This window comes from Balaenoptera borealis (genome assembly GCF_965194805.1).
Source record: "Balaenoptera borealis genome assembly, chromosome: 2".
Classification (NCBI taxonomy): Eukaryota; Metazoa; Chordata; class Mammalia; order Artiodactyla; family Balaenopteridae; genus Balaenoptera; species Balaenoptera borealis.
In genome coordinates, this window is record NC_138867.1 from 30,698,924 (window position 1) to 30,711,488 (window position 12,565).

At 43.9% G+C, this 12,565-nt stretch overlaps 1 protein-coding gene across 5 annotated transcripts in view; it reads left to right on the top strand.

Moving 5' to 3' along the window:
- Positions 1–6,991, top strand: part of RAI14 (retinoic acid induced 14) — a 149,987-nt gene extending 142,996 nt beyond the window's left edge. For all 5 annotated transcript variants that reach the window (XM_082382221.1, XM_082382223.1, XM_082382224.1 and 2 more), the window contains 3 exons: positions 1,165–1,314; positions 4,256–4,321; positions 5,126–6,991. In XM_082382221.1, the coding sequence (XP_082238347.1) occupies positions 1,165–1,314; positions 4,256–4,321; positions 5,126–5,203 (294 nt within the window). In that variant the 3' untranslated portion in view covers positions 5,204–6,991. The remainder of the gene's footprint in view (positions 1–1,164; positions 1,315–4,255; positions 4,322–5,125) is intronic.
- Positions 6,992–12,565: the final 5,574 nt, after the last annotated feature.

Genomic DNA, 12,565 nt, shown 5'->3' on the forward strand with positions numbered 1-12,565 from the left:
TCTAGCTAGTATACGCTAGGACTTTCAACCTTCATTTACTGTGGTGAACGTTTTTACCATTTGTAAGCACTAACCTATTGTGAATGGTCAGAGGTTCCACACATGACTCCCCCTGTCCCCAAAGCCACATTAAGAATAGTAGGGTGGACATTTATGAAAAAAAAAAAAAAAATTCATCTTCTACTGCTTCCCTCATACCAAAGCATTTTCACATGTGTGGTATGTGTTTTCCCTTTAAAAATTATTTTACAGAAGCCCTGCCAAGTGTCAGGGATCAGAAGTGAACCCACCAACTGAGAAGCATTTGTGACCCATCTTGAACTTCTACTCTGTTGGAATCCAGACAGATTCCTCTGTCATATGAAAACCCAATTACTCCCAGACTTGATACTGCTTCCCTAAACCCCACGAGCTTTCCTCTGAGTCAGTATAAAAACCCTCCCTGGCCCCCATTTTCAAAGGTGTACAGGAGAATAAGGCAGGAAATGTGAGGGGCAGGTGATTTGAGATGGGCTGGGCGGGGAGGAAGGAGGAAAGTAAAGGGAAAAGTGGTTGGTGCTTCCGTGCCTGGATCTGCTCTGCGTCCCCGGTCTCCTGGGTCAGATGTTCTGAATGACATTCATTAGAGCATTTTTAATCTTTTTTTATTCCTTCATTATAATGAATGTTTCAAAAGAGCTCCTGAAGCCAAGGAGACAGGGGGTGGAGGTGGGGGGTTGTCTTCACTACGAGGCGAGATGCCCGAGATACCAGGGTTTCTAAAACTTATTCCTGACTGCTCACGTCAGCAGTATGGAGCAAGACCTAGCTGTCTCCAAATAAGGAACACCTGAAATCCTGTTTCTGATTTAGTTTTTCAACCGTCCCCCTTTTAAGGGTGAACGAAGGAAATCCATGTCACAGCTTTTGTTACCTTCAGGCCCCAAAACACAGTCTGACATTCAGGGGCTCTTGTCTGCATGGAATGGCCTTAGAGGGCTTTGTTTGGTTTGCCTGATATTATCTGATTTTATGTTTCATTTTATGGCTTTTCTTTTTAAAATAAAAAAGGGATTGCTGCAGTCCCAGAGGCCAGGAGAGGCTATCTTCCAGGTTGAGAAATAGGTGGAGTTTTGCTTCTGCGGCACGTTCTTGCCTACTGATAGAGCTTTCCTTTCTCGCCAGATAAACGAGATGTCGAAGGAAGTCGCCAAGTTGAAGGAGGCCCTGAACAGCCTCTCGCAGCTCTCCTACTCCACGAGCTCGTCCAAGAGGCAGAGCCAGCAGCTGGAGGCGCTGCAGCAGCAGGTCAAGCAGCTGCAGCAGCAGCTGGCTGTGAGTGGGCGTGTCTCTGCGGCCTGGCTGCGGGTGTGGGGAGGCAGACGGCACACCGGGGGGAGCGGGGAGCCAGCGGGCAGATGCCCAGCCTGAAGGCGTGTTGTGCTTCAGTGAGCAGCTGACTGCAGACTTCTTTGATGAAGGCCAGAGAGGGAGCGGATGGATTTCTCAGTCATTGCCTGCAATGCGATGGGTAACATGTGTCAGTGGGAAGGAAGGGAGGAGTCCACAGGACAGTGGGAGGAGGCTTCTTGTTCGCTCTTCCACTCGCTTTTTACCCTTTCTCCATTCTTCTGCCATGGTAGTCACTGTCTCTGGCAGCGGCGAGAGCTGTTTCTTATTAGGGGCCAGGATCTCTGGTAGTTGTATGTCTACATGTCTGAAGCCGCTTCTTGGCCTCTCTCCTGATTTCATCCAGGAAAGCCCTTTCATGTCTGTATTCGTTTCTGATGGCTATTGTAATAGAGCAACACAAACTTGGTTTAAAACAACACGAACTTATTACTACAGTTCTCGAGATCCATACGTCCGAAGAAACCAGTTTCACAAAAGTAAAGTCAGGGTGTCAGCAGGGCTGGTTCCTTCTCGAGGCTCTAGGGGAGAATCCATTTCCTTGCCTTTTCCAGCTTCTAGAGTTTGCCTGAATTCTTTGGCTCGTGGTCCCTTTCTCCATCCCCAAAGCATATCACTCCAGCCTCTGATTCTGTCCTCCCATCTCCTCCTTCCACCTTTGACCTTCTTGCCTCCCTCTTATAGGACCCTGGTGGTTACATTTTAGATCCACCCAGATAATCAGGATAATCTTCCTTTCTATCTCAAGATCCTTAATCTCCAAGTCCCTTTTGCCTTATAGGTCACACTCCCAGGTTCTACGGATTAGGACGTGGGCATCTTTCGAGGGCTATTAGTCAGTCTATCACAATGTCTGTAAAGTTTTAGTCATTGAGGGAATGTTACATTTTGCACGTGAAGGTTAGTCTATCCTGGACTGTCTCTAGCTTCCATTTACAAACAGGACCTGGATTTTATGATTTCTTCAGTACAGACTCGATACTGGTGAATTCAGGTTTCTACAGTCCTTACTCCAGCTGGCCACAAAGTACAAAACCAGCTTTTTTGTGTGTTGCCAGCTCTACTCGAGCAGTGGAGGAGTAGTCAGGGAAGGAGAAGTTGCTCTCGACTGTGTTTTGCAGGTCATTTTTCTGATCAAGTGATTATCACAGACTTGTAGATAAAGTACTAATGATTTATACAGTCATTCTTACAGTTATTCAGTATGCGTTTAATGAGCTTTTATGTATCAGTAATATACGAGGTGCTGATGATATAAAAATGAATAAGACACAGTCCCTGCCTTCATGGAACGTATACTCAATATAATGGCTTACCATATACTCAGTGTAGTAAGCGTCCACTGATAGGTGCCCAGCGTGCTGTGGGCACAGAGAGGCAATGTGCTCACCCAATCTGGGTGAGTCTCTGAAGGCTTCCTGCAGGAGGCGATGCGTGTGCTGAATCTCAAAAGAGATGAGTAGGAGGCAGCAGGGACTGGGATGTGGCATTTAGATGGCCCGTGGTAGCCATGGCAACCACCGTTCCAGTGGAGGGGTGGAGTATGGATGGCCGAGGCTGGCTGCTGGAGAAGTGACTAAGGAGCTGGGCGTCGGCCGGGGCTGAAGAGCCACAGGAGGAGGCAGGGGAAGCCTAAAGCAGGTTTGCTGCAAAGATGGGAGATGGTGGTGAGGGAGTGGGATGCTCTCAACTGAGATCTCAGAGGTAATGACTGAGGCAGGGCTCTGACCATAAGAGCGGGTGGCTGGAAGGAGGGACAGGTCATGAAGCTGAGGTCGAGGGACTGAGAGGCCAGGGTGGTGGGTGGCTCATCCACGAGGATACCTAAGTCAACCAAGTGATGACAGAAGCAGGACCGGAAAGGAAGACAGTGATCAGAAGACAAAGCTATAAATGATGGAGTGGAGGCAACCAAGAGGTGGGAGGAAACAGCACAGAGAGAGCTACCAAGCGTACCTTCTACTGGCAGGAACTTCAAAGACTGAGGTTTCAAAGGGTTTCCTTGAATAGGAAGGACGCCTCATATCTGACACTGTTGGGGAGGAGGTGAGACTGGCTACTGATAGACTTTAGTAGATTTTTAAAGTGATCCATATATGATAGTCTCAATTTCCATCACGACGTAGGCAGAAAGGCCTCTTCTTAGACGAGTTAAGAGCTGAGTTGAGATCCTTGAAATAGTCTCTAGGAGGAATTGGAATTATAGCTCAACAAGGAGAAATAAAATCATTAACAGCTGTGCTGAGGGACCATTTGAGGTTGGTGCTGTCACCCTGTTCACCTCCTTGGTACGCTGACAGCTAAATCATTGAATTCCCCAGGGATTATATACCACTGGCTATATAGAAGGTGATCGATAACTCTCTTTAAAAGAATAAGTTTTTAAATTAATATTTGGTCATTGTATATGATAGAAAAGTTGGAAGATATAGAAAACTGTGGAAAAGCTACTATAAATTAAAACTGCCTATAATCCAACCACTCAGAGACAATAACTTTTTGCATTTGACAAAGTAAATAGTTCCTTGCACTGTTTACTTTGTGCGAATATATCTGTATTCTTTGCCTGAGTATGTATATATATTTTTAAACAAATTTGGGATTATCCTATCTACTTTTTACATGAATTTTCTTCTAGGGTTGACATACCAAGATATGAAACAGGTAGTTTTTTTCCCCTAAGAATATTGACAAGCATTCCAAACTACACAATCCTCTGAGTCCACAGCAATTTTAAAAGCTTTCTATGCTAGTTGGTGGAAGGAATCACTAGGGTAGCATTTGGCCGCAGCTTTCTCCTAGTTTTCTTTGCTTTTTTTTAAAGGTCTCCTAAGCTCTTGAACAATGTCAAATTGTCTCTTTCTAGGAGTGCAAGAAACAACACCAGGAAGTGATATCAGTTTACAGAATGCACCTTCTGTACGCTGTGCAGGTATGGTGTCTGGGGATCCTAAAGAGATACCACAGCAGGTCTCGCCCAAATGCCCATCGTGAAACTAGTAGAGCAGATGAGAATTTGAGAAGACAGCTCTTCATTGGAAAGTTTTTTAAAACACCTTCTGCTTTGCTTTGGATTTTGTGTTGGGAGCCCCATGCCCTGTTACCCAGGAGCAGCCTCCTTTGTTGAGAGCTGAAGGAGGGTGTGGGGGCAGCTCCCCATCAGGAGGAGGAGTCTAGGTGTTATTTTCCGGGTTTGATGATATTCTCAGAGCTATCCGTACCATCTCACTACTGTAACTGTTGGTGCTTTGGCTGGCTGGGCTCACGTTTGCTACTGAGATGCCAGAAACCCTTTGCTGAGGACTCTGGTAGGAGACCCAGCCTCCTCATTCTCCGGAGGAAAAAGAGCAGGGTCGTGTCTTTGACTCAGTTCCTCCTAGAAATGTGGGAATGGGTGGGGCTAACATTTCCTTGAAGGTCGGGGCGGGAGGGCAGTGGGGAGCCAAGGGCTCATCCCAGCCAGCCATCTCATTCCCCAGGTGAGGCAGATTTAGGTTCTGAGTGTTGTTTTGTTTTAAACCTTTTTGATGTTATTTTTCTAACAAGTGTTTTAGTTTTTCAGTGTTCAGCCTCCCCTCTACCTCTGTTGTATTCTGCATTTTGAAGTTCCTGTGGGGCAACAGCCTCTGCCCTTTATTCACCTCCTTCCTCGCTCCCCCATGGTCCTGTATGATTTGTGTCCACGTCATGATATCGTAGGTTATTCTAATGAGTGTCTTTTGTCGGAATTTCCTAGGGCCAGATGGATGAAGATGTCCAAAAAGTACTGAAGCAAATCCTCACCATGTGTAAGAACCAGTCCCAGAAGAAGTAAAGCAGGACACTGGCCCCTTGTTGTCCACCTCATGTTAGATCCGGAGTTGCTGGCAACCACTGCCATTGTTCTCTTTCGTGGCATCACTGTGACCCTTGTAATAGAGCTTCTTCCCTTTCCAGAGGCTTCTTTCTGAGGATGGGTCCCAGGAGAAGACTGTCCTCCTCAGAACCGCTTAGAAACTTCAAAGCAGCAGAGGTGAAAGATGCTGTCATCCCTTCTGATTCCAGAGCCGGGATCGTCCACGCTCAGGAGTCAGGTCCCTATGCTGGTGGCCGGCATCCTCCTTGGCACCTGCCCAGCTGAGGGACTTCATCACTGAGTGACACAAGGATGCGCCACGCAGCCGTGCTTCCGTTCCTACGCTCAGGCTGTGCCGCTCAGCGCAGCAGTGTTCTTTTTGCCTTTGGTTTCCTATCCCCAAAACATGACTTAATTTCTAACCAAATTAGTATGGCACTAGTTATGAGCTGCATGCTTTAGACCCTTTATCGTGATATCTTGTGGATTTAAAAACGCTAATTCCATCTCTTTTTTTCCCCATCTGCCTTATATTTCTCACCGCCCTGCTTATCAATCTTATAGTTTGATGAGCACTGTTAACTTAAATATGAAGTTTTAAAACAAAAGCAAATTGTCCTTAAAAGTTCTTTTTAAGTAGATCGCTGACACATTGCAAATTTTCTATGCAAACTTGCCTCCTGCTGTTTGTTATGCACGAAGCTCAGGAAATCCAAACATTTGTGTTCAACAAGGGATAGTAAATTGCGTGTTTACAGCCAAAAGAAATGCCTCATAGTTTCTAACCTCAATTTTTTAAAAGTGTTCTTTTTCCTCTACAATATTTTTATTGGCTCTTTAAGGTGTTTTCATATCTAAATCCCTAAGTAAGTGAAATTTACATTAGACTATATCAGCAAAATATTTTTTAGGTAATCATGTTTAAGACTTTAAAAAGTATATAACTTTTTCCTCCAGGTTTTCAGCTACAGCAGGAGGTGGTTCTGTATTCCAAACTCAAAATGAGCTGCCACCAACACCCCTAGACTTCCTGCCATCGTGTTCTCAGAACTGTAGCACGTCTCTGAATATAGTAAATCCTCTTTTACCCACTGAATATTTTTGAATGCGCCAACTCTACCAGCACCTGTAAATTATCTCTGGAAGGGCTGTTAGTACCAACGAGTTTTTCAACTTTGAAGCAAAAAATTCTGGTAAACATTATGGTGCCTAGCTGAGGTCTTGGGAGAAAACATTCCTGTTCACTTTACTTTCAGGTTAACTTGCTTGCAGCTTCCCTTACAGCCTTGATCTTATTGAGAGATGTAAACTGAATACGGAAATCTCTAAAGTATAGAACTGAAAGCATAGGCCAGCTCCGAAAGGGCCGCCTGGGCTCAGAGGTCACTTGGTAGCACTGTGTTGGATGAGGACCAACGACAGCGAAGCAACACCGGCTTTCGAGCCTGGTGTTACCTTTCTTAAGTTGTTTATAGTTCGGCAATTTCAAACACGCTCCAAAGAAAAATGTGAAAGGACTTTCTGTCACAGCACTTAAGAAAACACAAGACCACCCCCCTCCCACCTCCACACAGAAATGCTGCAGAGTGTAAAACTTGAGAAATTTTGTAGGACGCCGGACAAAGTGTAGCCTTTTATCTTGTTTCAGGATGCATATTTATTACAAGTACTCTGGTTAAATATTGAAAAGTTACATGCTGTAGTTTAGCATTTTGCCTTTGTAATTTACAGAAAGTATTGCAGAAAATAAACTTTTGTTTCATTTTGCATGTCTGTTGTTGATTTGGGGCACCTTCGTAAGCATGCCTGTACAGCTTCTGGAGTTCAGCTAACTAGCATTTCGGGGCAAAGGTTTTTATACCCTGTGCTGTGCTCCACCGGTGGCCGTTGTCTGCAGTCTCTCACACAGTGTGTCATATCATTTCGTCCCCTAGCTCCTGGGGTCACCTTGAACTCTACCCCAAGCAACACCCACTTTTGGGCACTTGCATCACAGTTCTTTCATTTAAAATTGCGTCTCAGTTGATCTGTAGTCTTTTTTTTTTTTTTTTTCAACTATTTAAAAGCTTCCAGGGCTTCCCTGGTGGCACAGTGGTTGAGGGTCTGCCTGCCGATGCAGGGGACACGGGTTCGAGCCCTGGTCTGGGAGGATCCCACATGCCTCGGAGCAACTGGGCCCGTGAGCCACAACTACTGAGCCTGCATGTCTGGAGCCTGTGCTCCGCAACGAGAGAGGCCGCGACAGTGAGAGGCCTGCGCACCGCGATGAAGAGTGGCCCCCGCTCGCCGCAACTAGAGAAAGCCCTTGCACAGAAGCGAAGACCCAACACAGCCAAAAATAAATAAAAATTAAAAAAAAAAAAAAGCTTCCATTAGATTTTTTTTTCTCTTTTTTTTCTTTGCTTTTTTGAAAAAGTAATACATACACATGGTTTTTCTTACATTATCCTATCACATTACAAGGTTAATTCATTCCTGAAAAAAACTCCTGGTAGGGTGAATTCTTCCAGGTTGAAAGCATAATTAAAACACCGGATGACAATGAAATGGGTGCAATTATTTAAGTAGCTAACATGGTTCTTCATAACACAGCATAACGAGGCCATCTCCCTTCATTAAGGCCATTTCCCTTGCTAACAATATGATTCTACTGCCTCTCTTTCAGCTCCTGTTGCCAAGGCACACCATACACACTCAACTGAACCCTTCCTCACGCCCCACCTCTGGGAAGAAAAAGGACAAAAGATATCAATGAAAATAATGCAAGTAGTGTCTGAGGTTATTACTATTTTAAATTATCGAGTGTGCACCCTTAAAGGAGAACTTACCTCAAGAGAGGCCAACCATTCAACTCAGAAGATGATTTCTTTTTTTTTTTTTTTTTTGCCATGCCTCCCAGCATGCGGGATCTTAATTCCCATACCAGGGATCGAACCTGCGCCCCCTGCAGTGGAAGTGTGGAGTCTTAACCACTGGGCCACCAGGGAAGTCCCAGAAGATGATTTCTTGGTGACACTCAAATGAGCACTTAACCTAGATAAATCCAAACCAGACTTCTTAAATGGAAAGAACTGCCTCATATGCCAAAGGCAGGGTCTGAAAAGAAACTGTCATCCTGCAGCAATGGTTATATATCACGGGATATAATTGTAGGATAAATGAGAGAAACTGAAAATAAATCTCTCCTCCTGATTCTTAGTTTACCACCCCAGAAGCAACAGCTATTAAGTTTCTTGAATGACCTATGTCTATATGTACATGCAGGCATGTATTTTATTTTCCCCTTTAAATATAGAAACTTCTGGACCATACATTTTCCACTTAAAACATCCTGGAGATTGTTCTTTGTCAGCACACACACCCTTTTTAACTGCTGCATAATGTTTCATAGTACGTGCTTTTTTTTTTTTTTTTTAAACTCCTCATTGATGGGTATTTAATCTGCTTCCAGTATTTTACAGCCCTAAAAATGATGTGATGACTATACTATGTATGCACATGTGTGAGGATCATTTGGATAATTTTCAAATTGCCCATTTTCACACTAGCTTCCATCATGTGACACAGGAATGCAGAGGAAAAAAGGTAGAATAGCATACGGGTCATCACAGTGAGTGAGCAAGAATGGCCTTTTTCTTCACATTGGTTACATAAGAGTCATCAACTTGTTTTTCTTACATAAACTTTCAGACTGACTCCAAAGCCTTTAATAATTAAACCCACCAATCTTAAGATAAACACATGATATGACATGTGGGGAAAATGCTCCCGGAACATGTTGATGCACAACCTTTTGCCATGTGGCATAACTGTGGAATGCTGGGTGCTGACAGCAGTAGAAACACCATCCAGCAAAGATGGGGGTGATGCAAGGTTTAAAAGGCAGACTGCAAGGCAAAGAGTGAGCTGGAGAAAGTAACAGACGGAGGCATTCACAGGAGCATTTTCTGTTCACCTGTTCAGGGCAGAGAACTGTCCAGCATGCGGGGAGTGTGTGGCATATTAGCGAAACAAAGGACAAAAGCTCAACTATGACGGTCGCCATAATTGGACCATAGGAGCTGGTTGAGGGAGCAATCGAAGTGGGTTCCAGGAGATGGAAAGGGGCTCCCTTGAGGAGTAAATCCCCGAGAGATGGAGGTGAGTAGAAGAGAAGGAAAGAGACATTTCTGTACATTCAGTATAAACCAAGCCCTAAAAATGGGAAGAAACAGTATTTCAAGAACGGCGACTGGATGTACCAGATGATTAGTGGAGGATATGGAGGGGGGAGAGAGGAGAGGACACAGCCAAATAATGTAAGCTTTTAACAAAAGAGTTACCTATGTGTCACCTTCAGATGTTTTTAAACCTATACTTTTTTTTTTTTTCCAAAAAAAACCTTCCTGAGGAAACGTTATTGAGATCAATACTTCAGTTTCAAAATCACAGTAAAAATGGAGAGTTTGTTTCAGTTTTGAATTTTTCAAATTTTAGGAAAATTTTTAAACAAAATTTGAAAAGATTTTACACTGAACATCATGTGGTCATCACCTAGAGTGAAGCGTTAACATTTTACTAGACTTGCTTTGTATGTGTGTCTACCCACTTATCTATCCCAATTTCCATCCGTTAGTCTATGTTTCTTTTTGAGACATTTAAAAATAAGTACAGAACATCCACACAGGCTACCCTGAAAATTTCAGTATGCATATCATCAACTAGGTTTTAGTATTTGTTTGAAATTATTTCTAGGTAAAATTTACATACAATGAAATGCATACATATTAAGTGTACCATTTGATATGTTTTGACAAGTAAATATGTCTGGGCAACAAACCCTATCAAGGTATAGAACGTTACCATTAGCCCAGAACACCCTGTCGCCCTCCTTCCTTAAAATTAGCAAAGCCTGAAGGTATATGGGACAAAATCCAGGAGAAACAAGGCACACACTTCCAGGTACCCTCTTCCAGTGGAGTTTACATGGATATAGCTAATTGTCCCAGCAGTTATGTGTGACAACACTTCGGAAGTCTGGCCAGTCAGATTAGCCCACCCAAGCCTTGGTATCCAGGACTTTATTGGGGATCTACCATGAAGGCTGAAGTACCTGCATAACAATTTCAGCTATTCAGATTCCAGACCCCCCAGAGCAAAGACATGCATTCATCATACATCACATTTTAAGAATGAACTATTTAATCGGATTTGTACCACTTGGCCCAAAATGTCAAGCATACAAAAATGTTCTTCTCAGACAGAATATTTTAATGGATCAGAACTCATTTCCCAGGAGCCAGTCTGACGCCATTCCTGAAGATAGGCATTTGTAATGAATATGCAGGTTTTGAGCAACCCAGACATGTAAATTAATCCTTTAAACCTATACATTTAAATCAAGTTAAACACTCTGGTAGGCAGAATAACACTCCCCCAAAGAGGCTCGTGTCCTAATTCCCTGGAATTTAAATAGTTTATGTTATATGGCAAAAGGAGAATAAAGTTCGCCGATAGAATTAAAGTTGTTATTCAGCTGACCTTAAAACAAGGAGATTACCCTGGGTTACCCTGGTAAGGCCTGATGTAATCAAAAGGGTCTTTTAAAGCAGGAGAAGGAGTCAGTTAGAGATTTAAAGGTGCTACACTGCTGGCTCTGAAGATGGAAGAAGAGCCGTGAACCAAGGAAGGCAGGTGGTTTCTAGAAGCTGGAAAAGGCAAGAAAACAATTCTCCCCGAGAGCCTCTAGAAAGAACCGGTCTTGCTGATACCTGATCTCTAGGCCAGTGATGGTCGTTGCAGACTTCTGACCTCCAGAACGAGGAGATAATAAATTCTTGTTGTTTTAAGCTGCTAAGTTTGTGATGACTTGTTACAGCAGCAATAGGAAACCAATATACACAGAGAGGCCAGAATCTCTACTAATGGAGAGTTCCTGAAGATTACTCAGTTTATTAAGTGTTATTGAACACTAGTAATAAGCCAGGCACTGTGCTGAACGCTAAAGGCTCAGTGGTGGATATAAAGCTCCTGCTCACAAGAACCCCACATCTGGTCAAACAGGGCCTGTCACCTAGCAGATATTCAGTATTCACTGGGTGGGTGGGTAGGTGGAGATGTAGATGGATGGATTGCCCATAAGGCCCTGCATGACCTCCTCTTCTGCTGACCCACTCTCCTGTCTCTCTTTTCATTTTTCTTTTTCTTTTCATTCTTAATTGAAACTTTTTCTGTTCTTGAACCCATTAAATTTGCTCCTGCCTCAGGGCTTTTGCACTTGCTATTAACATCTTACAATGCTCTTCTCGACATTTGTGTCATTTGCTCCCTTATTCCCTTGTGGTCTCTGCTCAATGCCACCTTGTCAGAGAAGCCCTTTGTAACTACACTGTATAAGCCAGTATACCCCTCCCCACATCCACATCACTTTCTAGATCCCTTGCCTGACTTTATTTTTCTCCGTATAATTTGTTACTTCCATGTCAGGTGGTTCATCCCTTTCCCAAAGCTGGACCCCTTAGCAGGGGCCTGAGACTGGCTGGAGGAAGAGGCTTTTTCCTAATTCACACAAAGTTGCTGCCTATTCCCTAAGCCACCTGCCTTTTTCTAACTTGCAGAGATGTCATATTGTTTACTAGCAGCCCTGGTAGAATAGAAGCTCTAGGAGAGCGAAATCTGTCGCTTTGTTCGCTGTTGCTTTCTCTAATGCTTAGAAAGAACAGTGTCGGGCACATAGCAGGTATTCAATAGGTATTTTTCCTTGGATGGATGGACAGATGCATGGAAAAATTCAAAAGTAAATGGAGTGCCAATAGACTTGTGAGTGTCACTATGAGACTGTGGATGGGATACCGTGGGAGCTCAGAAAGAAGGTATCTAACCCTGCCTTGAGAGGCTGGAAAATGTGTTTTAAGAAATTACACAGTCCAGGGACTTCCCTGGTGGTGCAGTGGTTAAGAATCCACCTGCCAACGCAGGGGACACGGGTTCAAGCCCTGGTCCGGGAAGATCCCACATGCCGCAGAGCAACTAAGCCCGTGTGCCACAACTACTGAGCCTGCACGCCTACAGCCCGTGCTCCGCAACAAGAGAAGCCACTGCAATGAGAAGTCCACGCACCGCAAGGAAGAGTAGCCCTTGCTCACCACAACTAGAGAAAGCCTGCGCGCAGCAACGAAGACCCAACGTAGCCAAAAAAAAAAAAAAAAAAGAAATCACACAGTCCAAGAGAAAGTTTATTTGGATTTCCTTGTTCTTAGGTTTTTCACAGTCCTTGCGTTTGGAATCATTTGGAGCTAATCACATTTGACTGGGGGTTGGAAGAGTCTAGAAGTACCCTATACACATGATTCCTCTGTGTGA